The following is a 15,849-nucleotide window of genomic DNA, read 5'->3' as shown; positions in this document are numbered from 1 at the left end:
ATGTGAAGAACAGTGGCGCGCGATTCGGGCGCGGCGAGTTCCGGGGCTGCAAGACGAAAATGCCACGATCTGCGCCGCAACGGCCACGCGACAATTTTTTGTCTCTTCCGCCATCGGCCTTGCAACTCCCTTCTCTCCTCCCCTTCAATCGCTCAATGGCCCTAGGGTGGCACGGATGAAAGACATCGTCTGGCTCTCTTCTATATTTGATTTGTGGTCGCGCTCTACACGGCATTGTTCGTGCCCGGTATGAGGGTGGCACTCCGCACCCCACTACGGGCTCTCGGTTTTAACCCGACGTCCGTCGTTGGATATACCTCAGGTTCTGCTCCCAAGGGGCTTGCGTGCCAGGATACACGCGCATTCCCCAGTGTATGGACATCTAGGTTGTCCCCATCGAATGCTCCGAATTTCTCGCCGCGCGACTCCCGAGCGCCCTTTTCTACTAAGACATTCCGTTTATCGGAATCGCAAGAGAGAACGAGCGCCCAGGGGGGGAAGAAGCAGTCTAATACTGGCAAGTCTGGAAAGAAATGGATTACGTATGGAATAATCGGAGGAGTCATTGCCGTTGGGGCTGTTACATTTTCCGATGATGCTCGACACATTTACCGCGCTGCAGAGCGCTCGGGGAGAGTCGTTGGCACGTTGGCAGTCTGTATCAATGAGTAAGTTGGTTGTTCTAGTTCATATGATACGTGAAAAGTATTCTGACGCGTTTTACTGTGCCTTAGCTACCGAGTAACCCTCAAACAAGAGACCGCCACTCCCGAAGAACGGAGCGAGGTGATTCGCGCCTGCCACAAACGTTGTGCTGAGCGGACACTGCGTGTGCTGGAAAAGAACGGATCGATCTTCATAAAACTGGGACAACATTTGAGTAGCATGGGCTACCTACTTCCGCTGGAGTGGACGACGACATTCGTCCCACTTCAGGACAAGTGCCCCGTTTCGTCAATTGAGTCGATCGAGCAAGTGTTTGTTGCGGATACTGGGAAACGGATCGACGAGCTCTTTGAAACGTTTGAACCTACCCCGATTGGTGCTGCGTCGCTGGCGCAGGTACATATTGGAACTTTGAAAGGAACTGGCCAGAAAGTTGCAGTTAAGGTGCAACATCCAGCATTGGCGGAATGGGCGCCACTCGACCTGGCTCTAACGAGAATGACGTTCTCGATGTTGAAGAAGTTCTTCCCGGAGTACGATTTGGAATGGCTTTCAAAAGAAATGGATTTCTCGTTGCCGCAGGAATTGGACTTCCGCATGGAAGCGGAAAATGCCAACAGAGCGAGCGAATACTTCAAGAAACACTCGGATGCTCCTTTGGTGATCCCAGGAGGTATTTCTACCCATCTACTATAAGTTTGCGCCAATATTCTGACATCTTCTAGTTGTTTCGGCCCAGAAACGTATCCTCGTCATGGAGTTCTTGACGGGTGCGCGACCTGACGACCTGGAATTCCTGGATGCCAACCATATTGACCGGGACGAGGTTTCGGCAGCACTTGCTCATATTTTCAACGAGATGATCTTCGGCGACGATGCGCCCTTGCACTGCGATCCCCATGGCGGGAATATTGCCATCCGCAAGAACTCCAACCGAAAGCATCACAACTTCGACATTATCCTCTATGACCATGGCCTGTATCGTGACATTGCTCGTGAAACGCGCCGCAACTATGCTAAACTTTGGCTCTCTGTTATTGAAGCGGATGAACCTCGTATGCGGGAATACTCGCGCAAGGTAGCTGGTGTTACAGATGAGCAGTTTCCTCTCTTTGCAAGCGCAATCACTGGCAGAGACTACGCTGTTTTGACACAACAAAGTATCACTTCAACTCGCACTGAATCGGAGAAGGAACATATCTCTGGCGCCCTCGGTGATGGCATGCTGCAGCAGCTAGTGGAGCTATTGGGCCAGGTGCCCCGGATCATGCTCCTAATTCTTAAAACGAATGATCTCAGTAAGTTCCCCATGACGACTATATCTGAGTATCCTGAAGATCCAACTCACTGACACTCCTTATAGCCCGCAGTCTCGACGAGAATCTCCATACCCGACAAGGCCCTGTGCGAACCTTCCTCATTCTTGCCCGCTACGCGACCCGCACTGTTTTCGAGGAACAGATGGACATCGTCCATGAGAGGGGTGGGTTGCTGCGACCATCAAACTTCTGGCGCTTTCTCTGTGCCTGGACGAAGTTTCTTCGCGTTGAGCTGAAGCTTTCCGTGTATGAAACCGTACTGTCGCTGAAGAGCCGCTTAGGACTATTGTAGTCCCATGTTGATCACGAATATGTTGAGTACCTACATCGCACCTCTGTACTATTTTAATTTTTCTCTATAGCTGTGCATTATGGCGTGGCGTTTACTTTCACCCTTCCCCTGCCTTTCTTTTTTGTCTGGATTCTTTAGACGATGTGTTTCTGGCTATCTGAAAATCCCCGTACATGTTGGGTATTAGATTTGGACTAGTAGAATGTATATAGATTTGCTTTAATTTGAACCTGTTAAAGTGACGAAGCACATGCGATATCAATAATAAACCTAGTCTTTGTTGTAGATGGCTTCTTGGTTCCAGCCCACCGTTAGCTCCTTCAGCTTAAATCTCCACCGCGGCAAGGACACCAACAACATCAAACCACGACCTCCTGCACTCCAGACAAACACGCAATCCATGCCAAACCCACAATAACCACCACAACATATGAGATAGTCTAAATACAATGACAAAGAAACCCCTCGGCCGTTCCACAGGCGTAAGTATACCTTGAACAAAGCCCCCACGCACCAAACCTAACCTCCTAACCTTCGCCCTGCCTTGCCTTGCCTTACCTTGTTTCTTCCTCCCGAGCAGGCCAACGGTTTTCAACTCCCGTATTCCTAGAGCTAGAACAAGGCTAGATTAACTAACTCCAATAAAAGGCCCTCAACGCGCCCATCGCGGCATTCACAATGGCCGTCGTGCTGTGCTCTTACTGCGCTTACTCGATCAATTCTGCGCGGAGAGGAGCCCATTCCGGCAGCGAGTCTGGGTCTCCAGTTTCGTCGTCGACTTCGGTGCAGAAGAAGCAGAGGCAGGATGAATGGGTGAAAAGGGTTTTGGAGGAGGGGAAGGGAAGGGAGAGGTGAATTTCTGTTTCCCTTTTAGGACTGCATACTTATTTTTCTTTTTTCTTACTTTTTTTTTGGAGTTGATGGAGTTTGGGTTGTGATATTATTCATTTGATTTATAATTGATTACTTGTATGAATGATCCTCTGTGCGTAATGTTTTTTATTGTATTTATAGTGCTGGGCTACGGGTATTACTGCCTAATGCTACAGCCGTTCTTACCTAGGAGAATCTTTGAACAAGTCAGCGAGGGAATAGCGAGGATATCAAGAAGGCAATAATGGAAGCTCGAGATCGTATCAGAATTTTCAGTGTATGAATGGTCATCTCCAGCCGTCTTGGACGAACAGGATCTCCATTTATGTAAAGATTCATCATGGTGGATTCGCGAGGCATTGAAGAGGTATGTGCAAGGATGGAATAGAGACGGAATTTTTAAAGAGAATCATTCCCCAACGTGGCTCTTACCTGTTTTATAAAAAACGAGATCCCAGAGAAGGGTCTCGAGCTGATGTGTACTGTAAGAAAAGGCTCAGAAAAATACTGTAGTCGCAGGATGAATCTAGAGCGTCGGCGAAAGCAGCATCACGCTCTCATTCTCACCATCAGGACATTTATATGTGCGAACATATATTGAGCCTTCGTTCTCAAGAAACACCAGATTGAGGAGGGTTCAAAGCACTAGTTCCAAATGTTAGTGTTCTCATACCATGCGACGGCTTCTATTACAGCCTTTTAACTCTGGACATTTATTGCTCAACAGAAATAGCACGTCGCAGTCTCCATCGAGTATTAGTGGCCGGAGGGACGTAGTCCAGGTTCCATGGCCGAAATATAATCTTTGTGTTCGCCCCATATCCCTGGGCGAAAACGTCCTGCCCAATGTTTCCAGTGAGGTGGTGCTAAAAAGAACAACAAAAGATGCGGTTCTCGGATTCGAACCCTGTGCTAGAGATCGAATCCGAGAACACCGCACCTTTCCTTGCGCCGCTCCGGTGGCCCAGCGGGTGCGCAAACCCGCTCGGCCACAGGAGCCATCATACCAACAACATTCTGGCTTTTAATGAAACACCAGATAAAGACACCCTGGTGAGTTTCCCCACCGCATTCTCAGGCAACAAAGAGAGCGGGTGTTGTAAGAGTAACGGGAAGCGCGTAACGACACGCGAAACCGACGCTGCTCGCACAAAAACGAAGCAGAAATTCGCATGTTGCACTAGAGACCGTTCTGCAGCGCCTTCGAGTGTGATTTCATGTATCGGAAAGCAGAGCAACAGACCCTCAGACCGATTGGCATTGCAAATGCCGAAGAGGAAAGAACGACCTAAAAGGTCGGTACGTCGACAGCTGAAAATAACAGCGGAGATAACGGGTGCACGGTATATAGTAATGATATCCTAGACCCAACGCCCCAGGAACTAAAGCCCCTCAGTTATCTGGAGCTTCTCTCTCATAAGAGTGACACGATATGGAAAGTCTGTTCGAATGAGTCGGCAATCGATTGACTGTTCAACGGTAGCGACGCGGTTCATCGCTCTACCCTTTGGATAATTGAGAATCTTGCTGAAGAGCGGAGGCCATTCCAGGTCAAGGTCCTCTCGTGGGAAGTATTTTGGGCAGACGAATTGCATGCACACAGTTGGTTGAATTGCGCAATGGCGTCGCGTCAATTGCAAAAGGAAATAAGCCGCCTTTTGCAATTGATGCTGGCGCTTATTGTTTTAGCAAGTAAAATGACTCAGTCCATTTTATCGACAAAGCCTTGCCTATAATTATGGGTATGAGCCTGGTGATGCGTGTTTGGTTGTTTTTGCTGAAGTTGAGCTTGCCAATAAAAGTTTCGGCTTTTTGTTCTGCAGACAGATTTGTGTGGAACTAAGAGTCACCTGACCATATCCACTACGGAGATGTATTAGCTTACCCTCTAGTTATACGCACTATGCAGTTGCACAAGGCCGGTCTTTTAAAAACCATAAATAAATTTGAGAGATGGGAATAGGTGTAATAATAGCTCGTATAATATGTACACGTCGAGGCACGTAATCTCTGGACTCTGGGGTAATAAAACGGCGCTCATAAAACACAAATCTTGGTGTTTAATGCTGAGGAATAAGAACCCCATCACTCTATAAAAACACCGCAGACATAGGAAATGGACCGATTTGAAGCACAAACCCCATTCAGGTATCAACTGCGATTAGCAAAGATGGGGGATATAAGCTCTAAAGGTAAAGGAAAGGCAAGCAACGGCCACTTTATGTAATGTAGGCCTGCTGCAGCAATTCGTCAATCAAAGGGCGGTGAGGATATCATAAATCAAATCATCTAGATCGCTCCTGGGGAGTTTTGCTCCTCTTCCAGCCGGAGCTTCGCCGCTCCCTCATGTTTCATGTGTCCGATGAGCTTTCGAAGATACTCATATGTGAGCATCGTTGTCATGGCGGCGGGAACAGCTCGAAACAAATTGGTTCCGATCCCCGAGTAGAACGCCCGCCACCCCTCCTCCTGTAAAATCGTTTGGCATGTACGGATAATCCCGGAATAACGAGGTTTGTTGGGCATGCCGTCGGATGAAGATGCCCCTGCACCTCGTGCGGGATCCATGGCCCCCAACCCTCCCCGGAATGCAATCTCCTCGGGTGAAGGAGACGGTTGGGTCCTTTGCTGCGTTTGGAGTCTCGTACGCAGTACTTCATGCGGGTATGTCACAGTGCTAGCACATATCTTACTCAGAAATGTTGCACAACCGATTCCAACCCAGTGGGAACTTCCGGTATCAGGATGCTCTCCAATACTGTAGCCAGTAAATGCCATTTTCAGGTATTCATAAAGAGGGAATTGGATAGCAACGTGCGCCAGTCCCAGCAAAGCCGGCGTCAATCCAGAATAAAACGAAAGAAACCCCTCGGTCATGTACATCTTGCGGGCTGCATCCCACGTGCCGCTGTACTGCCAAGGAGCTCGAAATCCCTCTGTAGTGGTCCTCAGGCTCTGGGACATGAGCCGTGTCTTGATTACCCAAATGGGGTTGGTAGCAATGGTAGAACATGCTCCCGCTGTTATAGAGGCGTATCCTCTCGATAACCACCAATTATCTGGAGATAAAACAGTCAGTAAGATCCAGAAAGCCAGGTAAGACATTTAGCGCTCACCAGTAGTCTCATAAAAGTATTCTCGTGATCGGTCATAAACTGCTAGATATACCGCCCACGTAGGCAGGTAACCTAGAAGCATTGGACCTAAGCCCTGGTAAAGGCCTCGAATACCATCTTCTCTCCATATTACTCTCCCAGTACCCAGCATGCCTCGGTATAATGTGCTCGCCTCCACCATCTTCCCTCGCCGCACAAAACCCCCCTGGGCCTGGAGCTTCGTCTTGATCACATCGAGCGGACATGTCACAATCCCTGAAGCTACACCTGCACTTGCCCCGCAAAATGGAGCGACGTACCAGTCTGGCACACGGGCAGCAAAGCGCTCGATGCGGGCGACGAGGGTCAAATTCGGATTTGACGTAACCGCGGGGGGCATATGAACGGTCTGGGACGGAGAACTGTCGGGAACTGCTACCTTCTGCTCGTTAGAGCTGCTGGATGCCTCTGATGTGTTGTGTTCTCCTGAAAACATCCTTGCAGCCAGCGCTCAAGCAGTTCCACAGCAGTCCGTTTTGATGCTTTTCACCGATTAGGGATCCCGGAACCGAGCATATCGGTGCCCGCTCCGGAACCCAAAATGCCCTGAAAACCCGCGGTGAGGTGGTGTGAAGGTAAGGTGCAGTTCGGAAATCTCGGGGGGAGGAAATGGGTGGCCAAGCGCAGAGGTCCAACTTCCAAGGATTTATCGACCAAGCTGGTGGTGCCGAGCCGCCTTTTATTTTAGGGTTGCAATAGCTGATGCACAGATCAGTACGTGGGGTTGGTGAATTTGTCGGAGCTGTGACAGCAGATGAAAAAAAAAGAAAGGGAACGAGAGCAAGTGATATTACAACGACCGATACCCCAAGCCCACTTCGGAAGCCGGATATCGTGGGTGGTGGATTGGGAATTCAAAGCCTCAGGTGTCGAATGACGAGAGACGAGAATGGATCGAGAACCCAAGGGTCGAATCGGAGTCGGAGATGTGGCGAAAGTCCTCTTCGGACGTTGCGCGACTCCAACGTTGCGTAAGAGCTAGCGAGCAGCCAAGTCATGTGCGAAGGCCTTAGCTGCACCTCCGCTCGGTTCTTCACTTGCAGCGCCTTCAGTTGGTTTCTCCTCACCGGGCGGGAGCCGCTCGGATTGCCGCCTGAGGCATAGTCCCAAAAAGAACCGGATCACGTGCATGGACCGGAACGGGCGGTGGTCTTTATGCCTCAGGCTGGATTTAAGGCATCAATATCGGATGTTTTTGGGAAAGTTCACCCGCGAACCTCCCGTTTTGCACACCAACGTCGGGCCATCTCTGTTCAGCTTGACTGACCCTGCGAACCCCCCTCCACTCCACCTCCACACCGTCAATTGGAATCGCCCGTCGCTGCTCGTCGGTTTATTCACCATGTCGGCCCCTTCTATCGCCAACTACATTGCCAAGCGCCCATTCCTGAGGCGCTGGATGCAGCCCATTGCCAACTGGTATGTCGACGCTGCTGGTTACAGGAAACTCGGTCTCAGGTACACAACTCCTCTCCTTGGTGGACTCAGGACAGGCCCTGGCGACAATATGAATATGGCTGCAATCATCACTGTTGAATGTGGTCCTGTGTCGATTGCGATCCTTGTCGCTTCCGCTTGTCCGCGGCCGCCAAAATGCAGGTCGAGTGCAATATCAAACTGACTGGAATAATAGATTCGATGACCTTATCCCCGAGGAGAACATGACCGTTCAGACTGCTCTCAAGCGTCTTCCCCCTAAGGAGGCCTACGACCGTGTCTTCCGTATCCGCAGAGCTTTCCAGGTTGGTTTCATTATATGACATTGGTGGGAGAAGCAATTGGCTAAGACTCCCTTTTTACACAGTGCTCTGTTTCGCACACCCTTCTTCCCGTCGAGGAGCACACCAAGCCTAGCGAGGTGAGTCGATTTGAGCATACCCGACTTCCAACAGCTTTTCCAGGACTCCGCATAAGCGATCGACCAATCCCGTGAGCGGGATTTGTCAATCCCTCAATACGCCCCATATAATTCACTCATATGGATACAATGGAGTCCTGGAATGCTGTCTAATTGTAAATGGCAGTGAATACTGATTGCGTCGCTAGGATGTCGAGTACCTGGGCCCCCTTATCCGCCAGATCGAGAAGGAGAACAAGGAGCGTGAGGACCTCGACAACCTTGCCGTCAAGCGGTAAATGGCTACGTGTGATGTTACCGTGGAAAATATAAAATCTGCCCTAGGATATAGACGTGTGGGATAGGATGATACAAGATTTGTTCCTTTCGGCTTTATGCTCTGTCGGAGAGAGCATTTGCCAAATGTTGCTTGAGCCTTTGGATTTACGTCGTGCAAACCACCTGTACTGATACTGTACAAATTTATTCTCCTTCTTCACCTACTTTGTCCAGTTCGATTATATCGTGCGAGGACCGCTTCCTGCTGTCCAAAGCCAATCGCGGATATAAACTAAATAATCTCTATATCTATACTGATATAGTATAAACCTGGGTCTGTCATACTTTACCTAATATTCACAGGTCATGACATACCTACCAGCTTGCTCGCCGTTCAACCAGTCATGACACTTATGTCAACTTCCTCTACACGCCACATATACCACATAAAGATGGTTCTGAACAATGTGAGAAACACCATGCGCCACGTCACTAGGTTCAAGACTCGGGTTATCAACATACCTATACGGTGAGAACTTGGCCGCCAGCTCCAACATGTCATTCTCCGACATGTACTTGAACTTACCTCCCTTTGCCTTGAGTTTACTCACATCTTTGCCCAAGAAGGCAGCACATCCTCTCCTATATCACTGTTAGCTCTCCCTAAGGAACCTTAACTAGAGCCCCAGAGAAGTCGAGAGACTTACTGAACACCCAAATCTCCCGTCGAAAACACATCCGTCCGCTTAAGTGTAAAACAAGCAAACATCTCCACAGACCACCTCCCCAACCCCCTCACCGCAGTCAGTTTCTCCAACAGCTCCTCATCACTAGCATTCAGCAGCATCCGCGCACTCAGCTCCCCACTCGCAAATTTCTCCGAAAGCCCCTGGATATACTCCGCCTTGCGCTGCGACAGCCCCGCAGTCCGTAACGTAGCAATATCACACTTGACAATCTCCTCCGGCGTAGGAAAGTAATCCTCCGCCCGGGTCTCCCCAGCGTGGTTCAGCCCGAACAGCAACGCCACAAACTTGTCACGGATCGACCGCGCCGCCGCACCAGAAACTTGCTGCCCGATTATCGTGCCGACGAGGCTGCGGAACGGGTCGATTTTCTCGGCTAGGCCCTCGGGTGAGAATAGTGCGCAGTGGTGGGCTTTTATGAGCGGTTCAAGGCGGGCGTCTGTGGCTATTAGGTGTGCGATTGCCTGCTCGAGAAGCGTGCCGGTTGTTGCGGTGGGCCGTGGCAGGCCGGATTTCGAGGGTGAGATGTCTGCTGCTCCGGGTGGGTAGGTGACGAGGGAGGAACCGTGGGGGGTTAGAAGGGTTGCATTTGTTCGGTGCGGTTCGACGGGGCGGTTGAGTGGGGGAGGGGTCTGAGGGCGGGTGTTTGGGATTGGTGTTGTGTTCGATGTTGTTGCTGTTGTTGCTGGACTGTCCCAGTAGTTTGTACTTGTGCTGGGGGTGGTGCTATTGTTGTCGTTGCTGACGAGGGGGTTGAGCGGAGGTGCGGTGGTTGTTGGGTTGGGTTTGCCGGAGGCATCGTCTGATACTGGGACGGATTGGGGATGTGAGGTTATACTCTTGACGGTTTGTGTCTTCTTTTTCTTTTCCTTCGTTGATGGTTTCCGAGCTTTTGTGATTCCGTTGCTGGGTTGCGGTGCTTGAATGGTTGGTTTGAGGGGGAGCACTGCGCTCAGTCTGGAGGAACGGCGGAGGGCCATTTCGACCTTCGAGATCTATGGCTTGGAAATATATAACGCTGTTTAGTTGTTCGAATATATTTATTTTAGCTTGCTTGAGTGTTCTGAGGAGAGAGCTTGGTTCTCAGAATCTGGGGTTCGGAGTTAGCGGCCCACAGTGGTCATCCTTATGAAAGTCACGAGAATCTCGTATTTGTGCCACCCAAAGAACCAACTGAAACCGCAGTTTGTTCAGCTCACAACGTTAATGCACAGAGGTCATTGCTGGCAATAGATCTTGATTTGGCGTTGTACGTTGGTATTTAGGTCAAGGCACTATAGCTGTCTTTGCATCAATAATCGTTCCCGCTCTCTAAGCCAGCCGAGGACTCCTCCAGACATACAGATACAGAGTAGATATTCGGACTTAGTTGACATTGAGAATCGACATCGGATGAGTGTCCATAACGCATAACTATCCGGAGCTAGGGTTGCTCCCGTAAGCATCTCCATCTTGGCTATACATACCCGCCTCGATTGCCCGTCCGCTCTTTATCATTTCTAACATCACCGGACAGGGCTAAGTGAAGGGGCCGTGTGTTGATCTCCCCCAGGCTGTCTACAAGCATCATGTTGGGCCAGTAGGCTGTAAGTACCCCGATGCAGCCCTGTGTGCTTGCAAACATACTATAACCCGCACCTTGTAACAAAGTACGAAGTGTTAGTGTACAGTTGCAATGCCTCCTTGCAGCGGCCGAAGCCTTCGACAGCTCTGGCGCTATGATATCTATGGCCGGGGTATTGTATCACCGCCCACCGGGCATCGCCTCGTGTGTCTGGCACTGCGTAGTACTGACTGAAAGGGCCAGGAGGGGGGCGGAAAATAAATTCCAATGCAAATTGGCTGGGACCACCACCAGGTTGGAGCCTTGTCTTAAGGAATCAAAGATCCAAATCAGATTCCTCGGGTACGATTTACGAGCAACGAGATAAGAGCGGTTATTGAAAGTATATTGAGGTAATCAAAGATCCAGGGCTCCGACAATGATGATATGCGCTGCGCAGTCAGATGCCTCGGGAATGCCGACCAAGGTTAAAATCAATCAGCCATGAACGAACGATGGTGTTCACTATTCACGTATATTATGTCCCTGCCAGCAAACTCGGATCTCAGCGCCTTTGGCACACCGCTGAAATCTTTGCGCCGTTGGCCAACGGCAGTTGCTGGCTTCAAGACGCCGTCCGTCTTCTGAGGGACGAATCGCGCGGTTGTGCGGTGTCTGGTGAAACACGAAACACTGCTGTGACGTTTCATTCAAAAAAGCTTCGTCCTGTTGTGACCAATCATTCTCTGGCGGGCACCGAAACGTCAGGCCAGCGCGGGAAGCTGAACCCTGAATCTGGTAGCAATTTGGGAGTCAGACAGCTTGTAGTCGCGCAGTGTGCGAAGTATACCAGCATTAGTATTGATTGCCCTCGGATTTTGGATTTGCGGAGTATAATAAAGCCCCGAGCCTGTGGTCAGTTCAGCAACAATCTTCGAAGAAACAACTCGAAGAGTTTGGGCTTGTTTGCATGGTAAGTCGGCAGTTGTTAGCTAGCTGCAGCCTGTGTTTTTATGATGAGCGCCGCGAATAGTGCATAAAACGGACAAAGTTCTAGCCCCATCGGCCGCCACTCAAGTCGACGCAAGTGGCGCTCAAGAACGTGTCGAAGCGAAGGAAAGATACGTGATACATGTGTGTCGGTCAATCGCATCACCAATTCACAGACTTGCGACGTGTACAAGGCACCAAACAGCCAATGGTGCCAAGCGTGTATCTGCGAAAGCTTCTTCGTTTATCGACAACTGGCGCCGTCAGGAAGCGAGAATTCGGGTTGATCGGAGGCGAAATGAAATGAGGAAGACGAGACGAAACCTTCCTGCAAGATCTTCAAACAATAAAGGGACTTCGTTTAATAAGGGTGACGCAGGCCGATCACTGCTTCCGGAAAACCACAACTTGGAAGTTGACAGCAAAGATTGCGATTTGCGATTGCAACATATCAGTGGGGTCTTTTGTGTACTAGTGGCCGAGTGACGAGTCCGTCTCGTCGCGATCAGTGCTCATGCATCTCATGAACACTGATAACAGAATGGAATGAGCTTCTGACGGATTCATGTCGAACATTGCTGAGGCGCATTCTTGTTGATGGTCGGCATCCGAGATTCGTCGCCGTCGACGGTACCGGAAAAGAGATTCGATGGTGACAGCGATCGATGGGTCGACAATCAAAGGAGTCAATTGAATAGGGTCCATTTGGCAACCAAGCTTTTGCTTCGCCACTTTTCGATAATCAGCTCCTGGGAACGGCCAGTCCTGGGCCCCCCGTGCAAAAGTTTTTTTCTCTCCCTCGATCACAGACTTTGTTTTTCGCGGTATCGTCCCTGTATTGTATGTATGTTACGGGAGGTTACAAATTACAATCAACAGCCGGACGCTGACACGTGATTCAACCCCATAGATTTGCCACTTTATTCTTAGCGTTCACCGCAAAATAGCTTTCATTGGCTAATTGCTGCCATGGCGACCCACCTGTGCCTGAAATTTGTTGATGATTTGATAAATTTGGCCAATTGTTGTTCAATGGCCGACCCATGACCTCATGAGAGAACAACAGTGCGAGATCGAGTCGTGGCAGAAAACAACACACTCCCTCCTCGCATTATGCTGCAGGCGATGAACACCTGTTTACACCGAGTATACACTTTCCCTCAAAGACGAAAGGTTTCTCTGCATAGTGCATTGAGTTTCTAAATTCCAGGGTCCGGTTGGCATAGCATACCAACAGATGGTCGAACGAAGAGGAGAGTCGAAAGCGGGGCCGCCACACTGGCCCAAATTTACCGGGCGACGCGTCCACCCCGGTCGGCCTTTGATTTTTTCCGTTTGTATACATAGCAACATTCCTCAATAATGTCTGACAATTTGACACCGTATTGGCATATTCTGGAGGCTCAGGAGGAGGAATGCACGGGAATAGAAAATTCGATGTTGACATTATTGGAAGTTCATGTACTAGCTATGCCATGAACCGAACGGGTCCTCGAATTGTACATCACTTGGCGTCGGTGTCGAGATCTCAACTAACCAGCCAATTAAAACACCGCAACGGAAACGGCTTGATATTTGAGCTTCGAGTTGTTTTGGCTCCGTCCAATAATATATGCCAGGTTTTGGAGTTTTTGGTTATAATCTGAGAACGAATTATCTGAATACTCATAATACTAGCTATTGCTTCCATAAATATTACCTGACTGCGCTTATAGGTACTTTCGAGGTAGTATCAGTCAGGGAATCTCTCTGCGTTCAGGCGAAGTTGAAACAAGTAGTCGGCGAAGTGGGTACCACTAACTAAATACTGGAAGTGTAATCATGTCTGAGCAGCGACCGCAACAGTCAACAAATAAAGCAACTAACTGAACATGAGGATGGACAAGAAAGGGCGATCTATGGCGGTCTGAATTCTGAAGGTTATACAAATAACAAATTGGAGTTTGAGGATCTTGTAATGTTGTGTGCGACTGATATTGGGACAGGCACAGCACGATCAGCGTAATGCCGCCGTAATTACAACAATGCACAGTGGCCCGGTATTGTAGCAAGGAGAGCGGTCCACCAACCACTCCTGGGCCACGACGACTCCTTTCCAAGTTCCTTGTCCTCCCTGAAAGCCTGCTTTCCTCCTCTAGCGAGTCACCATCCAGTCCTTCCTTTTTTTCCCTCGCTTTCTTTCTTCTGTTTCTTTCCCTTCATTCCTCTCCAATTGAAACCGTGCCTTCCGAATCCGTCTTCTCATCCCCCGAGAAACGTCTGCCTAAAGCTTCCCCCTCGTTGAAGCTCTCCTTCTTTCACTCGTTTATCTACCCTTCTTTCCCATCTTCGGCTTCATCGCCTCTGCTTCGACTTCCCTGCACATAGGGCCTGGCATTGCCCGTCGACATATCTATTTAATCTACCTTCCGGTGAGTGAAGATTCTACCTTAAACTTCCCACAACACCAAACCAAAAACTAACCTTTGTTCCCTCGCGAAGAGACATTAGCAATGGTTTTCCTCAAGTACGCTCTTCCCGCCCTCGCTGCGGCCCATGCCGTTCTCGCCGATGGTGAGTGAATACCTGCTTCCTGTGCTTGGTCGCTGTTTCTAACTGGGGGTACAGACTGTGGTTCCGGCAAGACCATCACCATCAAGAGTCAGAGCGACCTCGATGGTTACGGCAGCTGCAAGACTCTCGACGGTGACGTCGAGCTGGACCCCAGCTTCGGTGGCACCATCACCATCAACGGTGTCCAGAGAATCAAGGGTGCTCTGACCAGCAACGGCGGCGAAAACATTACTGAGCTGTCTGCTCCTGAACTTGCCACCATCGATGACACCTTCCACCTCGAGGGTGTTGTGAGACTCACCAGCCTCAAGTTCCCTGAGCTCACAGAGGTCGGTTCTATCAACTTCCAGGCTCTTCCCGTGCTCCAGAACCTCGGCTTCGACAAGGGTGTCACCAAGGCAAATGACGTTCAGATTGTCAACACTGGCCTGACTTCCCTGGACGGAATCTCGCTCAACTCTGTCAGCAAGCTCGTCGTCACCGACAACACCGACCTCGAGAAGGTTGACGTGAACAACCTCAAGAACGCCACCAACCTGATCAACTTCGCTGGTAACTACAAGGATCTCGAAATCTTGCTTCCCAACTTGGCCTCTGGTTCGAACTTGACCATCCGTAACGTCAGCTCCGTCTCTCTTCCCTCTCTCAAGAAGCTTGAGGGTCAGCTGGGTTTCTGGGGTAACAAGTTCTCTTCTCTTGCTGCTCCCAACCTTACCGAGACTGGTGACCTTGTTTTCGAGGACAACTCCAACCTCAACAACCTCAGCCTTCCCGTTCTGGAGACTGTCAACGGTGGTTTCTTGATCACTCGCAACGACAAGCTCAGCTCGATCAACTTCCCTAAGCTCGAAACCGTCACCGGTGCCATCGACTTCTCCGGTGCTTTCGACAAGTAAGTTTTCGGTACCGTTTAGCGACGCTAAATTCAGAGCTAACATTTCCTTTTACAGGGCTACTCTTCCTTCCCTCAAGAGCGTCAGGGGTGGTTTCAACATGCAGAGCAGCGGTAACTTCAGCTGTGAGAAGTTCAACTCCTGGAAAGACAACACCATCCACGGAGAGTACAAGTGTGAGTCCGAGGCCAAGGACCCCGCCACTGCCGACGGTTCTTCTGGTTCCAGCACTTCTGGAAGTGGCAGCAGCGACGATGACCAGGATGGTGCCGCTGTCCTCACCGCTGCTAACCTCCCCATCATGGGTGCTGCCGCCGTCTTCGGTGTTCTCGCCCAGTATGCTCTCTAAGCTGCCCAATGGATACCTGTTAGTCGTGTATGCAGCTTTGTCTTCTAGTTCCGTCTTTTCCTTCGCCAATCGTGGTTGTGTAAAGTGACATAATAAGCACCGGGTTTTTTATATCTGTACCGTGTGGTTCTTATGATAATAATTGAAGTTTTGAGCACCGTCAATATCTTCCGTCAGTGATCGTTGGAAAGCGCCCTTGGTCTAGTGGCCGTGGTGGAATTTGCCGAGTATTGTGGAAGTTCTGAGCAGTGGTGCTCGAAATCTTGTTTTTACCTGTTTTATAGACGTTCTTTCCGCAGTCCATGCTTATCCGTTTGATGACCCTCTACTACAGTACTGCTATAATATCCATAC

At 49.9% G+C, this 15,849-nt stretch overlaps 6 protein-coding genes across 6 annotated transcripts; 4 read left to right on the top strand and 2 right to left on the bottom strand.

Moving 5' to 3' along the window:
* Positions 1-119: 119 nt before the first annotated feature.
* ASPVEDRAFT_195484 (ABC1 kinase family protein) lies at positions 120-2,529 on the top strand. The gene is made up of 4 exons (XM_040809187.1): positions 120-668; positions 735-1,339; positions 1,392-1,964; positions 2,030-2,529. Exons 1-4 carry the CDS (start codon positions 250-252, stop codon positions 2,275-2,277), a joined length of 1,845 nt encoding a protein of 614 aa, XP_040669490.1. The 5' UTR covers positions 120-249; the 3' UTR covers positions 2,278-2,529.
* Positions 2,530-2,627: 98 nt separating this feature from the next.
* ASPVEDRAFT_43223 (uncharacterized protein) lies at positions 2,628-3,539 on the top strand. The gene has a single exon (XM_040812768.1). The coding sequence runs from the start codon at positions 2,956-2,958 to the stop codon at positions 3,130-3,132; it is 177 nt and encodes a 58-aa protein (XP_040669489.1). The 5' UTR covers positions 2,628-2,955; the 3' UTR covers positions 3,133-3,539.
* A 1,798-nt stretch (positions 3,540-5,337) lies between these two features.
* ASPVEDRAFT_750571 (putative mitochondrial carrier protein) lies at positions 5,338-6,874 on the bottom strand. The gene is made up of 2 exons (XM_040816282.1): positions 6,267-6,874; positions 5,338-6,209 (listed from the first exon to the last, which is right to left on the bottom strand). Exons 1-2 carry the CDS (start codon positions 6,739-6,741, stop codon positions 5,440-5,442), a joined length of 1,245 nt encoding a protein of 414 aa, XP_040669488.1. The 5' UTR covers positions 6,742-6,874; the 3' UTR covers positions 5,338-5,439.
* A 506-nt stretch (positions 6,875-7,380) lies between these two features.
* On the top strand, positions 7,381-8,764 carry ASPVEDRAFT_43219 (ubiquinol--cytochrome-c reductase subunit 7). The gene is made up of 4 exons (XM_040812767.1): positions 7,381-7,763; positions 7,939-8,047; positions 8,110-8,163; positions 8,352-8,764. The coding sequence occupies exons 1-4, from the start codon at positions 7,495-7,497 to the stop codon at positions 8,439-8,441; spliced, it is 522 nt and encodes a 173-aa protein (XP_040669487.1). The 5' UTR covers positions 7,381-7,494; the 3' UTR covers positions 8,442-8,764.
* A 51-nt stretch (positions 8,765-8,815) lies between these two features.
* On the bottom strand, positions 8,816-10,147 carry alkA (DNA-3-methyladenine glycosylase II; the record flags this gene model as incomplete). The annotated part of the gene is made up of 3 exons (XM_040807047.1): positions 8,816-8,879; positions 8,944-9,063; positions 9,129-10,147. The coding sequence occupies 3 exons, from the start codon at positions 10,145-10,147 to the stop codon at positions 8,816-8,818; spliced, it is 1,203 nt and encodes a 400-aa protein (XP_040669486.1).
* Positions 10,148-14,192: 4,045 nt separating this feature from the next.
* ecm33 (GPI-anchored protein Ecm33) lies at positions 14,193-15,495 on the top strand (the record flags this gene model as incomplete). The annotated part of the gene is made up of 3 exons (XM_040807064.1): positions 14,193-14,253; positions 14,308-15,145; positions 15,204-15,495. 3 exons carry the CDS (start codon positions 14,193-14,195, stop codon positions 15,493-15,495), a joined length of 1,191 nt encoding a protein of 396 aa, XP_040669485.1.
* Between the last annotated feature and the right edge of the window lie 354 nt (positions 15,496-15,849).

The sequence above is a fragment of the Aspergillus versicolor genome (genome assembly GCF_001890125.1).
Source record: "Aspergillus versicolor CBS 583.65 unplaced genomic scaffold ASPVEscaffold_6, whole genome shotgun sequence".
NCBI classification, from domain to species: domain Eukaryota; kingdom Fungi; phylum Ascomycota; class Eurotiomycetes; order Eurotiales; family Aspergillaceae; genus Aspergillus; species Aspergillus versicolor.
The sequence above is the reverse complement of the archived record's forward strand: the minus strand, read 5'-3'. Positions and strand labels throughout refer to the sequence as shown.

What these genes read in the sequence shown, in the direction of transcription:
- ASPVEDRAFT_195484 (XM_040809187.1), top strand. Translation starts at nt 250, where the DNA reads ATGAGGGTGGCACTCCGCACCCCACTACGGGCTCTCGGTTTTAACCCG. An exon ending in TTGGCAGTCTGTATCAATGA is followed by an intron (nt 669 to 734) that starts GTAAGTTGGTTG and finishes ACTGTGCCTTAG; the next exon opens with CTACCGAGTAACCCTCAAAC. An exon ending in TCTTAAAACGAATGATCTCA is followed by an intron (nt 1,965 to 2,029) that starts GTAAGTTCCCCA and finishes CACTCCTTATAG; the next exon opens with CCCGCAGTCTCGACGAGAAT.
- ASPVEDRAFT_43223 (XM_040812768.1), top strand. Translation starts at nt 2,956, where the DNA reads ATGGCCGTCGTGCTGTGCTCTTACTGCGCTTACTCGATCAATTCTGCG.
- ASPVEDRAFT_750571 (XM_040816282.1), bottom strand. Translation starts at nt 6,741, where the DNA reads ATGTTTTCAGGAGAACACAACACATCAGAGGCATCCAGCAGCTCTAAC. An exon ending in ATACTTTTATGAGACTACTG is followed by an intron (nt 6,210 to 6,266) that starts GTGAGCGCTAAA and finishes TTTTATCTCCAG; the next exon opens with ATAATTGGTGGTTATCGAGA.
- ASPVEDRAFT_43219 (XM_040812767.1), top strand. Translation starts at nt 7,495, where the DNA reads ATGTTTTTGGGAAAGTTCACCCGCGAACCTCCCGTTTTGCACACCAAC. An exon ending in GTATCCGCAGAGCTTTCCAG is followed by an intron (nt 8,048 to 8,109) that starts GTTGGTTTCATT and finishes CTTTTTACACAG; the next exon opens with TGCTCTGTTTCGCACACCCT. An exon ending in AGCACACCAAGCCTAGCGAG is followed by an intron (nt 8,164 to 8,351) that starts GTGAGTCGATTT and finishes TTGCGTCGCTAG; the next exon opens with GATGTCGAGTACCTGGGCCC.